At 43.7% G+C, this 16061-nt stretch overlaps 1 protein-coding gene across 2 annotated transcripts; it reads right to left on the reverse strand.

Annotated features, from left to right (window-relative positions):
- Positions 1–421: 421 nt before the first annotated feature.
- LOC132390321 (zinc finger protein 585A-like) lies at positions 422–10676 on the reverse strand. Of its 2 annotated transcripts, none has more exons than XM_059962926.1 (3): positions 10522–10676; positions 8978–9129; positions 422–3138 (listed from the first exon to the last, which is right to left on the reverse strand). In XM_059962926.1, exon 3 carries the CDS (start codon positions 2737–2739, stop codon positions 778–780), a length of 1962 nt encoding a protein of 653 aa, XP_059818909.1. In that variant the 5' UTR covers positions 2740–3138; positions 8978–9129; positions 10522–10676; the 3' UTR covers positions 422–777. The 2 variants fall into 2 exon arrangements, with proteins under 2 accessions (XP_059818909.1, XP_059818910.1); XM_059962927.1 differs by lacking the exon at positions 10522–10676 and adding an exon at positions 10148–10258.
- Between the last annotated feature and the right edge of the window lie 5385 nt (positions 10677–16061).

A 16061-nucleotide genomic window follows, 5' to 3' on the forward strand; every position in this document is an offset into this window, starting at 1 on the left:
CCATCTCAAAACTCTAAGCCCAGTTCTCCACCTCCATCCCCCCTCCCCCCCCCCCCCCCCAACACCGAGCTCAATAGTTTGGGAGTTATAGCTATACATAACACTGTTAACTTTGGTTTATCTTGCTTAAGTTACTAGATTATAAGAAGATACTAATAAAGATAGTGGTTTTAACATCAAAACCAGACTCCAGGTGCAGTCTATTGCTGCTGGTTCGTTTCTGAAGTGTTACGGTTTGGAACAAAATGCTAGAATCTTTCCTGTCAAACCCTATGATCATAACTTATAACTGTTACCCCACCAGGTGCTGCATTCAATTAAACCTCTTGTCGTTCTAGCGAACAAAAACTGATTATTGGAGAACTCAGTGAGATAGAAGGTGCAAGATAATACTTCATAATGAAGTCAATTGTTACAGGAAACTTTATTGATATACTGTACATCATTGCCTCAGTCAAAGTAAGAATTATAAATCTCAATTGTTTAATCACATATTGTGCACCATTTGTTATTTTGGGGTACAGTACTGACTTATAACAGGGGGCACATCATGCAGCATCCACCCAAATGAGATTTCTTTTCTAGGCTGGGGTGCTATGACCCCCTATATTAAGTTGCTAGCGGAAGCAATATTTACATAAGGTTAGATGACTCAGTGAATCGCTTCCCACCTTCACAGCAGGAGAACAGCCTCTCCCCAATGTGAACGCAATGATGAACATTTAGTTGATTTGGCTGAGAGAATCTCTTCCCAACGTCTGAGCAGGTGATCAGCCTCTACCCAGTGTGAATTCGCTGGTGTCTCTGTAGTTGAGATGACCAAGTAAATCCCTTCCCACAGCCTGAGCAGGTGAACGGCCGCTCCCCAGTGTGAACTCGTTGGTGTGCCAGAAGGTCGTATGACCGACTGAATCCCTTCCCACATTCTGAGCAGGTGAACGGCCTCTCCCCGGTGTGAACTCTCTGATGTTCCTTCAGTTGAGATGACCAAGTGAATCCCTTCCCGCACACGGAGCAGGTGAATGGCCTCTCCCCGGTGTGAACTGACCTGTGTACCAGTAGGTGGGATGACCGAGTAAACCCCTTCCCACAGTCTGAGCAGATGAATGGCCTCTCTCCAGTGTGAACTCGCTGATGTACCTGCAATTTAGATGAGCAAGTGAATCCCTTCCCACAGTCTGAGCAAGTGAATGCCCTCTCTCCATTGTGAACACTCTGATGTTCCTTCAGTTGAGATGACCAAGAGAATCCCTTCCCACAGTCTGAGCAGGAGAATGGCCGCTCCCCAGTGTGAACTCGCTGATGTACCTTCAGATTAGATGAGCAAGTGAATCCCTTCCCACAGTCCGAGCAGGTGAACGGCCTCTCACCAGTGTGAACTCTCTGGTGAGCCATTAGGTTGGATGACAGAGTGAATCCTTTCCCACACACTGAGCAGATGTACGGCCTCTCTCCAGTGTGAACTCGCTTATGTACCTTCAGTTTAGATGACCGAGTGAATCCCTTCCCACAGTCTGAACAGGTGAACGGGCTCTTCCCAGTGTGAACTGACTTGTGTACCAGCAGGTCGGATGACCGAGTGAATCCCTTCCCACAGTCTGAGCAGGAGTACGGCCTCTCTCCAGTGTGAACTAACTTGTGTACCAGTAGGTCGGATGACTGAATGAACCCCTTCCCACAGTCTGAGCAGGTGAACGGTCTCTCCCCAGTGTGAACTCGCTGATGTAGCTTCAGTTGAGATGATAAAGTGAATCCCTTCCCACAGTCTGAGCAGGTGAACGGCCTCTCCCCAGTGTGAACGCGCTGATGTACCTTAAGATCAGATGACGAAGTGAATCCCTTCCCACAGTCTGAGCAGGTGAATGGCTTCTCCCCGATGTGAAATCGCTGATGTACCTTCAGTTGAGATGATGAAGTGAATCCTTTCCCACATTCTGAGCAGGTGAATGGCCTTTCTCCTGTGTGAACTCTCTGATGTACCTTCAGTTGAGATGAGCAAGTGAATCCCTTCCCACATTCCAAGCATGTGAATGGCTGCTTCCCGGTGTGAACTGACTTGTGTACCAGTAGCTGGGATGACCGAGTGAATCCCTTCCCACATTCTGAGCAGATGAATGGCCTCTCTCCAGTGTGAACTCTTTGATGTTCCTTCAGTTTAGATGACTGAGTGAATCCCTTCCCACACACTGAGCAGGTGAACGGCCTCTCCCCAGTGTGAATTGACTTGTGTACCAGTAGGTGGGATGACCGAGTGAATCCCTTCCCACAGTCTGAGCAGGTGTACGGCCTCTCCCCAGTGTGAATTCGCTGATGTACCATCAGTTTAGATGAGCAAGTGAATCCCTTCCCACAGACTGAGCAGGTGAATGGCCGCTCTCCACTGTGAACTCTCTGATGTTCCTTCAGTTGAGATGACCAAGTAAATCCCTTCCCACACACTGAGCAGGTGAACGGCCTCTCCCCAGTGTGAACTTGGTGATGCTCCCTCAGTTGGGATGGGTAAGTGAATCCCTTCCCACAGTCTGAGCAGTTGAACGGCCTCTCACCAGTGTGAACTCGCTGGTGTGCAGCTAGGGTCCATGACTGAGTGAATCCTTTCCCGCAGTCTGAGCAGGTGAAAGGCCTCTCCCCAGTGTGAACTCGCTGATGTACCTTTAGTTTAGATGACCGAGTGAATCCCTTCCCACAGTCTGAACAGGTGAACGGCCACTCCTCAGAGTGAACTCGCTGGTGAGCCATTAGGTCAGATGACCGAGTGAATCCTTCCCCACAAATTCAGCAAATGATCAGCCCCTGCCCAGTGAACTGACTGGTGTGCCCACAGGTGGGAAGACCGACTGAATCCCTTCTCACACACAGAACAGGTGAATGGTCTTGCCCAGTGGGAACTTGCTGATGTAACTTCAGTTGAAATAACAGACTGAATCCATTCCCACCATCTGAGCAGATGATCGGGTCCCTCCTGTGTAGGATGACGGATATGCCAGTCACACAGATGATCAACTGAATCCCTCCCACAGTCTGAGCAGGAAAGATGATCGAGTGAATCCCTTGTTCCACTTCGTAAGTATCTGGACAGCGACAACAAAACTGGTGTGTTGTGTTCAAGATTCCCGCAAATTCCTCGTCGTTTGTAACCTGTAAACAGATTTACAAAATCCATCAATGGGTGTAGGACAACCTTTCAGATGAGATTACTTGAGATGTCAAGATGTGATCTGTCATCACACTATTACAGTGAAGTTCAACACAAGTTGGAGAAGGAAATCACCTTCTAACTGGGCTCAGTGCTGGTATCTGGAATGACCATCAAACTCTTTGATGGTCTTCCTGTCTCTATAAGAATGGGGCATTTCTGCCATCTCCAGTCTGTGACCTGGCTCAGTTTGACTCTCTCCATTGGTATTATTCCATGTTCCCACTGAGCTGCATGGGTTCCTGGCCACAAAGTAACTGAAACATTCTCACACAAATAGCTGACAGTGCATTCCACTCTCTGTGTAGAAAACTTACCCCTGACATCCCCACAGTATCTATTTCAAATAACCTTAAACTGTGCCCCCTTATGTGAGCCATTTCAGCCCTGGGAAAAAACCTCCGGCTATCCACAAGGTCAATGCCCCTCATCATCTTAAACACCTAAAAAAATGCTCGAAACATAAAGAATGAAATTATGCGTTACTTTGAGGATTTGTCAGAAGTATACCAAATTATGAGGGTACAGATAGGGTAAATGCAAGCAGCTTTTTCCTCTGAGGTTGGGTGGGATGACAACTAGAGGGCATGGATAAGTGAGGAAGGTGAAAATTTAACAGGAAAATTTGGAAAAGCTCTTTACTGAAATGGTAGTGTGAGCATGGAATGAGATGCCAACACAAGTGGCAAATATGAGCTTGGTTTCATCATTGAAAGGAAGTTTGGATGGGAGCATGGTTGGGAGGGGTATGGAGGGTGATGGTCTCGGTGCAGGTAGATGCATTAGACAGTTTAAATGGTTTTTTTTCGGCATTGACCAGATGAGTCAATAGCCTGTTTCTGTACTGAACTGCTCCACGTTTCTATAACAAAGAAGCTGGCCAAACTTGTTTGGAAGGGAAAAGGTAGGAGTGACAATGGAGCAGCAATGGCTGGAATTTCTTGGAGCAATTCGGGAGATGAGTGATCGATACATCCCAAAGAAGTGGAAGCTTTGGAAAGGCAGGAGGACACAACTGTGGCTGGAATGAGAAGCCAAAGCCAACATAAAAGCCAAGGAGAGGGTAAAGAAAAGAGCAAAAGCTATTGGGAAGCTAGAAACCAACAGAAGACAATTAAAAAAAGTCAGATGAGCTCAGGGCGTGGAATGATGATTAATGAGTCAGTCATTAATGAGTCTTGGTCGCACCTAACAGTCTGAGGCATATAGAGGAACAAAATATCCAGGGCCTCAATATCTCCTGAAAGCCAAGTTTCCCTGAACCAGTTACTTTTCAACTTTCATTTTGTAAGGCATGTACAAATTCTATACCCTGAAAATTTCATTTCTCATGGCCTCCCACTTACAAAGTACTCCTTTGTCAGAAAACAGCCTGTCCCAATCCACACTTGTCAGATCCTTTCTGATACCATCAAAATTGACCTTTCTCCAATTTAGAATCTCAACCCATGGTCCAGACCTCTCTTTTTCCATCTTTATTTTGAATCTCATGGCATTATGATCACTAATTTCTGTCACCAGCCCTGATCATTGCCTAACAGCTTATAGCACACTTCTTCGTCAGGAATTCTACGTACCGATTAAGGGCACATTTGAGAAACTCTACCCCATCTAGTCCTTTTACAGTATGGGAGTCCCAGTCAAAATATGGAAAATTAAAATTACTTACTGAATAACTTTTGTTCCTTGGCATGGTCTGCGAACTCTCTCCAAATTTGTTCCTCTAACTGCCTCAGACTATTGGGTGCAACCACGTCCCAATAATGGCTACAATATCATAATTCCCTGTCCTGAGCTCATCCGCCTTTCCTACAATGCTTCTTGCATTGTGCTATACACAGCTCAGCACATTCATCGCACCATGCTCAACCATTTGATTGCTGATTCTATCTGAGGACTGTACAACATCTGACTGGTGTCAAGAAAACAAACTCTCCCTCACTGTCACAAAAACAAAGGAGCTGATTGTGGAGGACAGGAGGAGTGGAGACACAGGCAAGGGTGTCACCCTGGGGCTAGTGAACAACCGACAGCTTCCCCAGTTTCTAAACCCCCCCAGTGGTGGGCACTTAATCTGGACTCCACTGAGTTTGAACACCTTCCGCCAGCGGCTGACCCTCATGTGACTCTGTGCTATGACCCTACGGGGTGCGTCACTGAGGAAAGCCAATATTATGCACCCCTTGAGGGACAGAAGTTCCCAGTCACGGTAATTGGAGAGGTTAAAGGAATAGAGGGCAGTGTATTACTGGCTGAAGTTTCGGATTTCCTTTGGCGACAGACAGGACTGGTGTTTCCCCATACCAGCGTCAGTCAGGGTTTGCCCTGGGTTCAAGCCAAGGAGCCGATGGTTCCTTGCCCACACCCTGAGGAAACAAGCCTCCATCACCAAGGGAGACTGGCAAGACTTGGCTGCGGTCCGACTTCAATACTGAAAGGAATCTGAGGTGAAGACACTCTTTTAATATTGACCGAACGCAAGACGTTGTACCACAGCTCTGGGCAATTTCAGGCCATGGTTGTCTGCACCGACTGCCCCCGTCTGGATCAGAGTGAAAGAAGGACAGACTCTCCCATCCATTCTGCATTACCCCCTCTAGCCTGAGACAGCGTTTCTTGAGGATGGAAGTTCTTTTGTGGATGCAGCAGGAAAACGATATTCTGACTATGCGATAATGACGGACAGTGAAGTAATTGAGCAGGCCTTTTTTGAAGCAGCTGTCTCTGCCCAGAAGGCTGAGCTGTTTGCTCTGACTCGTGCCTGTATCCCAGCAACAGACTAAAGTGGGAACGTTCACACAGACTCCCGTTATGCATTTGGGATTGTACGTGACTACGGGGCTCTCTGGGAACATGGGGATTCCTGACATCCTCTGGCCGCCCCCATTAGTAATGCCACCTTTGTAAACAACTTACTCACCGTTCTGCAGCTTCCTCGAGTTTTGGCTATTATTAAATGTGCAGACCACACCCGCATGTCTAACCTGGTCACTAAAGACAATGCTTTAGCAGATTAGACTGCGAAAACTGTGGCAAAATCCTCAGTAGTTGTAGTCTGCTCGGGTTCCCGTCAAACCAACCTTCCTTGACTAAAGCAGAGCGGGTTTGCCGGACATGAGGGAGGTACATAGTTTTCAGGGGGTTGCCTCTGACGAGGAGTGCAAACTGTGGTCCCATATGAGGTGCCAGAAAGTCCCCGGCCTAGGTTTTTGGATCACCCAGCGGGACAGGTTTGTGTTCCTACACAGTTTTTACCAATATTGGTCGATCAGAAACATGATTGTACACACCTGGGAAAGGAGGGAATGGTTGGTAACCTGTACACTGCACACCGGGTACGACTCACTTGCCAGGTGGATCTTTTTCGTGTCTACTAGTTGATTTTATTGAATTGCCTAGAGTACATTGCTATAGATACTGCTTAGATATTATAGATGTACTTAGTAGATGGATTGAAGCTATTCCAACTACCATTAATACTGCTGTGACTGTTGTGAATGTCTTATTATGGGGAATAATTCCCAGGTACAGCCTGCCAGAGATGCTGAGCTCTGACAATGGCCCACAATTTGTGGTGAAAGTATACAAATGGATATGTAACAAACTAGCTATCAAGCAACAATTCCACTGTGTACACCACCCACGGGCCGCTGGCAGAGTGGAAAGAGCCAATGGCACTCTGAAGATTAAATTGGCCAAACTAACAACGGAGACTGGACTCACTTGGTTGAAGGTCCGACCATTAGCCCGATTCCACATGAGGGTTACCCCACAGGGGAAAACAGGGTTGTCACCAGCTGAAATCATTTCTAGACGCCCCATGAGGACCCCCTGGGACCAAAGTCTCAGGATTAAAGGCAAAGTGAATAAGAATAAGGAACCTTGGTTCTCGATGGATATTGGAACTCTGATAAAGAGGAGAGAGATGTATGACATGTGTAAGAAACGGAGCAAATAAGGTACTTGAGGAGTATAAAAAGTGCAAAAAAATACTTAAGAAAGAAATCAGGAGGGCTGAAAGAAGACATGATGTAGCGTTGGCATTCAAGCTGAAGGATAGTAAGAGCTTCCACAGGTATATTAATAGCAAAAGGATAGTGAAGGGATAAAATTGGTCCTCTTGAAGATCAGAGTGGTCGACTATGCATGGAACCAAAAGAAATTGGGGAGATGTTAAATGTTTTTTTTGTGTCTGAATTTACTAAGGAAACTGGCATGGAGTCAATGGAAATAAGGCAAACAAGTATTGAGGTCATGGAAACTATACAGATAGAAGAGGAAGAGGTGCTTGCTACCTTGAGGCAAATAGATAAATCTCCAGGACCTGACAGGGTATTCCCTCGGACCATGAAGGAGACTAGTGTAGAAATTTCAGGGGCCCTGGCAGATATATTTAAATATTGTTATCTACGGGTGAGGTGCCAGAGGATTGAAGGATAGCTCATGTTGTTCCGTTGTTTAAAGAAGGCTCAAAAAGTAATCCAGGAAATTATAGGCTGGTAAGTTTGATGTCAGTCATGGGTAAATTATTGGAAGGAGTACTAAGAGATAGGATTGACAATTGTTTAGACAGACAGGGACTTATTAGGGAGAGTCAACATGGCTTTGTGCATGGTAGGTCAGGTTTAACAATTATATTGGAGATTTTCGAGGAGGTTACAAGGAAAGTGGATGAAGGGAAGTCAGTGGATGTAGTGGACTTCAGTAAGGCCTTTGACAAGGTCCCGCATGGGAGGTTAGTTAAGAAGATTCAGTCACTAGGTATACATGGTGAGGTAGTAAATTTGATTGGGAATTGAGAACGGGAGAAGTCAGAGAGTGGTAGTGGAGGATTGCTACTCTGAGTGGAGGCCTGTGACTACTGGTGTACCACAGGGATCAGTGCTGGGTCCATGGTTATTTGTAATCTATATCAATGATCTGGATGATAATTTGGTAAATTGGATCAGTCAGTTTGTTGATGATACGAAGATTGGAGGTGTCGTGGACAGTGAGGAAGGTTTTCAAAGCTTGCAGAGGGATCTGGACCAAAAATGGGCTGAAAAATGGCAGATGTAGTTTAATACAGACAAGTGTGAGGTATTGCACTTTGGAAGGAAAAACCACGGTAGAACATACAAGATAAATGGCAGGGCACTGAGGAGTGCACTAGAACAGAGGGATCTAGGAATACTGATACAAAATTCCCTAAAAGTGGCATCACAGGTAGATAGGGTAGTAAAGAGAGCTTTTGGTTCATTGGCCTTTATAAATCAAAGCATTGATTATAAGAGTTGGAATGTTATGGTGAGGTTGTATAAGGTATTAATGAGGCCAAATTTGGAGTATTGTGTGCAGTTTTGGTCACCGAATTACAGGAAGGATATTAATAAGGTTGAAAGAGTGTAGTGGTTTACAAGGATGTTGCCAGGACTTGAGAAACTGAGTTGCAAAGAAAGGTTGAATAGGTTAGAACTTCATTCTTAGGAGTGTAGAAGAATGAGGGGAGACTTGATAGAGGTATATAAAATTATGATGGGTATAGATAGAGTGAATGCAAGCAGGCTTTTTCCACTGAGGCTAGGGGAGAGAGAAAAAAACAGAGGACACGGGTTAAGGGTGAAGGGCAAAAAGTTTAAAGGGAATATCGGGGGGTGGGGGCTTCTTCACAACTGGGTCTGACTGAAACTGGCATAACTGGTTCTTTTGGGCACATTCAGTACCACTCCCAACTATTTCCTACCTTCCTTTGTGCAGGTACGTAATGTCTAAAGGACCAGTGTTTGAGTGAATGAGACTCACCAAACTTTCTCCTGACTGAATCACCGGAATCTCCGAGTCAGATTGGTTTCTCTCCAATCAGTGCTCTCAATCCTCGGGCTGGTTCACTTGTTGCTGTTCCCTCGTGTTCAGTCGTGGTTTTTCTTCCAATAAATCTCTCACTGCAGGTCTAACTTTAACATGTAAGATAATGAAGCATGTTAACAATACAAAGGAGAACCAAACATATCTGTTTAATGTTACTAGGAACAAAACTCACTGAAATTTAAACATTGAAGGCAAATATACTGATCTCAGTGAACAATCTTTTATTGTCCCTCACGTGTCACAGGCGATACAGGATAAGAAGGAGCCATCATTCAGTCACGGTAAGACATAAGACCCAGGAACAGAATCAGGTGATTCAATCCATCTGGTCTGTCCCACCATTCAACCACGGCTGATTTTTATTCCAACACCATATTCCTGCCTTCCTCCTGTAACCCTGAAGCTACTCAGTAATCATCAGTATATTAATCTGTCACAAATATACACAAATGGCAGCCTCAAACAAATTCACAAATTCCAAATATCAGACATCTTTTGGCCAAAAAAGTTTTCTCATCTCAGTTTTAAAGGGAAGCAAGTTTATTCTGAGACTGTGCTGTCAGATCACAGACTCTCCGTCTAATGGAAACATCCTCTCCATGTCCACTGTATCCAGACTTTTCAGCATTTGGTAGGTTTACTTAACCATACATCCCTCCACCACCCCCACCGTCCCTCTGAACTCCATCGAGCACAGGTCCAGAACCATCAAATGCTCCTCACACATAAAGCCGATCATTCCTGAGATTATTCACGTGAACCTCCTTGGCAACAATTGCACCGGACACATTTCCAGGAATAACAGACAAAATGGTTCCAGGATAATTTACAAGGAAAAGTTGTGCTTCCTTTACTGTTATACTATCACTCCATTTCCAGACTAAAACAGGACCATTTCAGGAAGTTTGTATTACAGATCCTGTCTTGTCTATACTGGACCGACCGCCGTCGCTGGACTACAAACTTGCAGGAGTAATGTGTGGCTCAGCTCTACTGCGTGCTGAGGCTCGAACCATTCTCCCCCGAGACTTCCCAGTCCCTCGGAAAAGCAGGCAGTGAAATCAAAGATCCCCACAACCTGGGACGTTCTCCTTTCTCACCCACCCCAGTCCGGGAGAAGACACGACAGCCATAAAGCTCCAGGACAAACGCGAGAAGCTTCAGGAAGCGAGACGAGTTCGGGAAGTTAATGGGACTCAGTGGCCAAAATCACACCACGTGATCTGGCGTCACAAAGCGGAGGGCGGGGCGAATCTGCGGCACACAGCCTCACGTGACTTGTCGGTGGGACTTCCATTTCAATTCTGCGGAAACAGACAGCCTGGGCTCCTGGTTTGAATCGTTCAATGCAGATTAAGTGAAGTCGACACATTTCTGACGAGCCCAGATAGTTGGGAAACAATTGAATTCCTGGCCCTCAGTTCGGGGCTCACGGCCAACATCGGATCTCCCCGCTCGGGACCGGTCTCAATACTCACCGATGGGAAAGTGATATCTTCGGCCCGCAGACAGTGATCCCGACGGAAGAGACGAAAGTCTTTCCCGATAACACAGCCGACCAACTTCAGCTCTGAGCGGAGAGGATAACACCGTCCACCCGGAGACTGTGAACATGCGCGAAGAGATTGTTACATCATCGGGAGGCGGGGCCTCGGAAACAGACGATGCCAATCTGCGGTTAAATGGGCGGGACAAACGGGATCACGTGTCGGTATTGAAGGGGACCCCCCCCCCCCCTCCCGCAGGCAGAGACTCCAGCGACTGTGGAAAGAAGCAAACTTGCCGCTCACATCTCCTCTCACCTTAAGTGTATTAGACATTTCAACCCCCATGAAAAATATATCGTCTGTCCACTCTATCTAATCCACTCGTAATCTTATAAACGTCCATCCAGTCTCACCCCAGCCTGCTCCGCTCTGGAGAAAACAACACAAGTTTGTCCAGCCTCTCGTTATAGCTCATGCCCTCTAATCCAGGCAGTGTCCTGGTAAACCTCTTCTGCGCCCTGTCCAAAGCCCCGACATCCTTCCGAGAATGGGGGCGACCAGAACTGTATGAAACACTCCAGATGTGGCCTATCTAGTTCAATAAAACTGTGTTACGAACTGTAACGTTTTAGAAACGAACCAGCAGCAATAGAGTTCACACTGGAGTCTGGTTTTGATGTTAAAGCCATTGTCTTTAGTAGTATCGACTTATAATACAGTAACTTAACGAAATAAAGGAAAGTTAACAGTGTTAAGTGTATATATGTGTAAATATAACACCCTGACTATCGAGCCTGAGGGAACAAAGCTTAGAGTCTTGAGATGGTAAAGTAGGAAAGTTCAGTAATACACGGAATAAATGATGGGAGAGAGAGATTTGTAATCCAGGGTGAAACGTAGAGAAAAGGCCGTTACTACAAAATAACCGTCGTCGAAGTTCTTATCCGCTGAATCCGTCCACAGACGAGTTATCAGCGAAAGTGACCTGTCACAGGAATACCGTCTTCCAGGGGTTACCACACAACACACCCAGGCAAGGGTTAACACAAGATATTCCACAATCCACTCCTATGGATTATACGAAGTGACAGCCACACACTTTCGTTGTGGTTCCGTGTACCGATGATCAACCCACTCTTGCGGGCATAGGAGAGTTCCAAACCTCAGCTGCGACTAACTGAAGCGATCAGCTTTTCCAGTCTCTCTCTCTCTTTAGACTGGCCGACTGCCTGTCTGCAGTTCGCTCTCTCTCTCTCTTATGGTTCAGTCCACAGTCAGCGCTGTCAGCCTGTGACTGACGTCACAGGAAAAGCAGGCCATGTACTCAAAGACCCTCACAACCTGGGCATTCTCGCTGCAAACACGCTCCCCCATCGGGGATGAGATACAAAAGCCTTAAAGCGCGAACCACCCGGCTCAAGGATGGCTTCCTGTCTGTGGTTATAAGCCTCCTCACGCCGGCGCTCTTAAAGAAACAGTCACAGTACGACCGCAGGCTTGTAACAGCCGCAACACAACTTCCCGACTTTTGAACTCAATGTTTCAACTAATAAAGTCAACCATGTCTTTTGCCTTCTTAACCACCCGATCAATCTGTGCAGTTTCTTTCAGGGAGTCTAAGATCCCTCTGATCATCAACACTGTTCAGGGTTTTGCATTTAACAGTGTACTGTCGCATACATTCGACCTACCGAGCTGCCAAGATGATCATCACTAATCAAATCTCACTGAGATTTCTCAGGTCCTGTTGAATTCATTGCCAAGTGCACAAGTACGGGAAGGTACAGGTACAGAGAAACACTGACTTGTGGCAGCATCACAGGCAAGTACATTCAGATTACACACGGAACACAAATTATACGATTTTCCGTCAGTAACAATTTGTAAAAATGTTTCATGTCATTAACGTTATATAAAATACATTGTGTCATGATCAGTAGTAAAATGTACATTTTGTGTCAATAACAGGTTTGGAAATGTTGAATGTGCTATCTGTCTCCATTCCTCCTGTAATCCACAACCAGCTCCTTTGTTTTTGTCACAGTGAGTGAGAGGTTGTTTTCTTGACACCACTGTGTCGGGGTGATGACTTCTTCTCTTTGACTGCCTCGTTATTATTTGAGATTAGGCCAGTCAGTGTCGTGTTGTCAGCAAATTTAATTTAGCAGATTGGAGCTGTGGGCGGCAACACAAGTCATGGGTGCACAGAGAGTAAAGGAGGGGGCCAAAGAGACAACCCTGTGGGTTATGTGTGCTGAGGGTCAGAGAGACAGAGGAGATGGAGCCCACTCTTACCACCTGCCTGCGATCTGACAGGAAGTCCAGGATCCAGCGACACAAGGCAGGGTGAAGGCCGAGGTCTCTGAGCTTCTTGTCGATACTTCACGCCTTCGTATGGCTACTGCTCTGCCCATGACTGCAAGGAACTGCAGAGAACTTTGGAGAGCAGAGAACATCAGAGAAACAAGCCTCCCCTCCATGGACTCTTCCTACACTTCCCCTGCCTCGGAAAAGCAGGCCATGTACTCAAAGACCCTCACAACCTGGGCATTCTCGCTGCAAACACGCTCCCCCATCGGGGATGAGATACAAAAGCCTTAAAGCGCGAACCACCCGGCTCAAGGACGGTTTCCTGTCTGTGGTTATAAGCCGAATGAATGATAAAATGGTCTCGGCCTCACAATGTAACTCGACGTGACTCTGCACCATATGTCTATCTGCACTGCACTTTCACTGCAGCCATAATGCTTTGTTACAGTGGTTGTTTTGTAATTTTCATTTTTTCATTTTTTGTATCTTTTTTATTGGTCCATAATCTTCTGCAGCTGTAAAATGATTCAAAAACTGATCGTAAAATACAAAAATGGAAAAAAAAAAATATATAGAAAAATAAGGGGGAAAAGTACCCCAGCTAACTCGGAAAAAAACCCAGTAACCACAAAAAAAGGGGAAAAATCCATTAGGAATGACCCCTCCGGAGCAATACGTTTGACCATCATCTAAGTTTTTTTAAAAAAAGAATCATCAACCGTCATTTCATATTTATAAAATAATGGAAGGAAACCATATAGCATAATTCAAATTAAATGATATTTGGCAAAAGAACTCCATCTTCTCCCAAATTCGAATCGAGGATCAAAGGTTCTACTATTTTTTTTCCAAACTAAGACATAACATTCCTTGAGAAAACGATTCAATTAATGTAGGGGATGAAATATCTTTCCATTTTACTAAAGTAGCCCTTCTTGTCAGTAGTGTAACAAATGCAATTACATGTTGATCTGAAGATGAAATACCCTGAATATGATGTGGAGCTATTCCAAATAGAACAGTCAATCTATTAGGTTGTAAATTTATCTTCTGAGCTGTAGAACTTGTAGAAAATAAAGATTTCCAGAACTCTTTTAATGAAGAACATGACCAGAACATATGTGACAAAGTAGCTACTTCAGTTCTACATCTGTCTCAGCAATTGTCTATACTAGGAAATATTTTAGATAGTCTCTCCTTTGTTAAATAATAACGATGACCGGTTTTACATTGAATTAAACAATGGTTGGCACAAATAGAAGAAGAATTTACGTTTTTCAAAACTCGAAGCCAATCTTCATTAACAAAGGTCATAATAAGTTCTCTCTCCCAATCTTGTTTAGTCTTTAGTGATAGGTTCTCGTTTTGTAACAAAAATAAATTATAAATTCTGCCAATGGAACCTTTCACGAAGGGATTCACTTTCAAAATTGTATCCAACAAATCAGATTCTTGTAAACATGGAATCTTAGGTAAATATTGTTGTAAAAAAGTCTAAACTGAACATATTGCAAAGAAATGTGTATGAGCGAGAGAAAATTTGTCAATGAACTCTTCAAAGATCATAATGGACCATCACAAAATAAATCTGTAAAAGAATGGATCCCTTTATTTTTCCATAGGAGAAAAATGGGGTCAGTTGTTGAAGGTATAAATAAGAAGTTTCGATGTAAAAAACTAGTCATCTTAATTTGTTTAAATTTGTTAAAGAAACGAAACTGAACCTAAATCCGTACGGATTGTTTAATAACCGGGTAAAGATTTAAATTTGGAATTTTAGAGAGCTGTAAAGCTAATGGAGCTCCTAATATTGAAGTTAAATGAAATTCTTTAACTGCTTTTAATTCCAAATCAACCCATAATGGATTTTGGTTCCTATCAAGACAATATAACCAAAAACATAATTGTCTAATGTTCACAGCCCAATAATACAGTCTTAAATTAGGAAGTGCAAGTCCACCATCTTCTTCAGATTTTTGTAAATGATACTTATTAATTTATTGTTCCAAATAAAGGAAGAAATAAGTGAGTCAATTTGATCGAAATTTTTTTAGTTAAAAAGATAGGTATATTTTGAAAAATATATAAAAATCTAGGTAAAATCATTTTCACAACATGAATACGACCTATTAAAGAAAACGTAAGTGGATTCCATCTAGAAAATTGTTTCATGAAGTCCATTAAAGGAACTATCTTCGCTTTACAGTGATCTTTATATTTTTTAGTAACTATAATACCTAAATACCTAAATGTATTAACAGTTCTAAAAGGAATATCATTATATACACTACAGGGACATTTAATGGGAAACTACTCTTTTATTCAAGTTAAGTTTAAATCCAGAAAATTTAGCGAAATCTTTAAGTGTTTCCAAAAGTTTAGGAATTGATTCCTCAAAATTTGAAATAAAAACCAAAAGATCATCTACATAAAGAGAAATCTTATGTATGGTTCCATTCATAGAGATACCAAGAATATTTTTAGCTTCACGTAGTGTTATAGCTAAAGGCTCCAATACAAGATTAAATAATAAAGGGGTTAATGGACATCCCTGTCTAGTGCCACGAGAAAGTGAGAAAAAAAGAAGACCTGCAGTTATTAGGAATGACAAGCTCGATGGCGGCTTCCTGTCTGTGTTTAAAAGCCAAATGAATGATAAAATGGACTCGGCCTCACAATGTAACTCGACGTGACCCTGCACCATATGTCTATCTGCACTGCACTTTCTCTGCAGCCATAATGCTTTGTTACAGTTATTGTGTTGTCGTATATCAACTCAGTGAACTGTTGTAATGTATCGATCTGTGTGGATGGTCCGTCAGGCAAGATTTTCACTGTAGCTCAGTACATGATGATAATAAACGAATTCCCCATTTTAATTGTGTGGAAATATTAGACAGACTGAGCTTCTGCTCTGGAACCACAGAAGGAAACTGAACTGTTGTCATTTCTGTGGAAAGGAAATAAATGGAAAAGGATTCAATCTCTCACTATGATCTGCAGTAACTGGGATCAGGTGACCGGTGGTGGGTCTCCCAGATCAATATCAGAATCAGGTTTAATAACACCGGCATTTGTCATGAAATTCGTTGTCTCTGCGGCAGCAATAGAACTTAATTCATAACTATAGATTTTAACAATTATGATTTAATATAAGAATATAAATATTACATAGTTAAATTATATAAATAGGACAAAATGGAAAAAAAAAAACGATGTAA

This window comes from Hypanus sabinus, unplaced genomic scaffold, assembly GCF_030144855.1.
Source record: "Hypanus sabinus isolate sHypSab1 unplaced genomic scaffold, sHypSab1.hap1 scaffold_860, whole genome shotgun sequence".
In the NCBI taxonomy this organism is placed as follows: domain Eukaryota; kingdom Metazoa; phylum Chordata; class Chondrichthyes; order Myliobatiformes; family Dasyatidae; genus Hypanus; species Hypanus sabinus.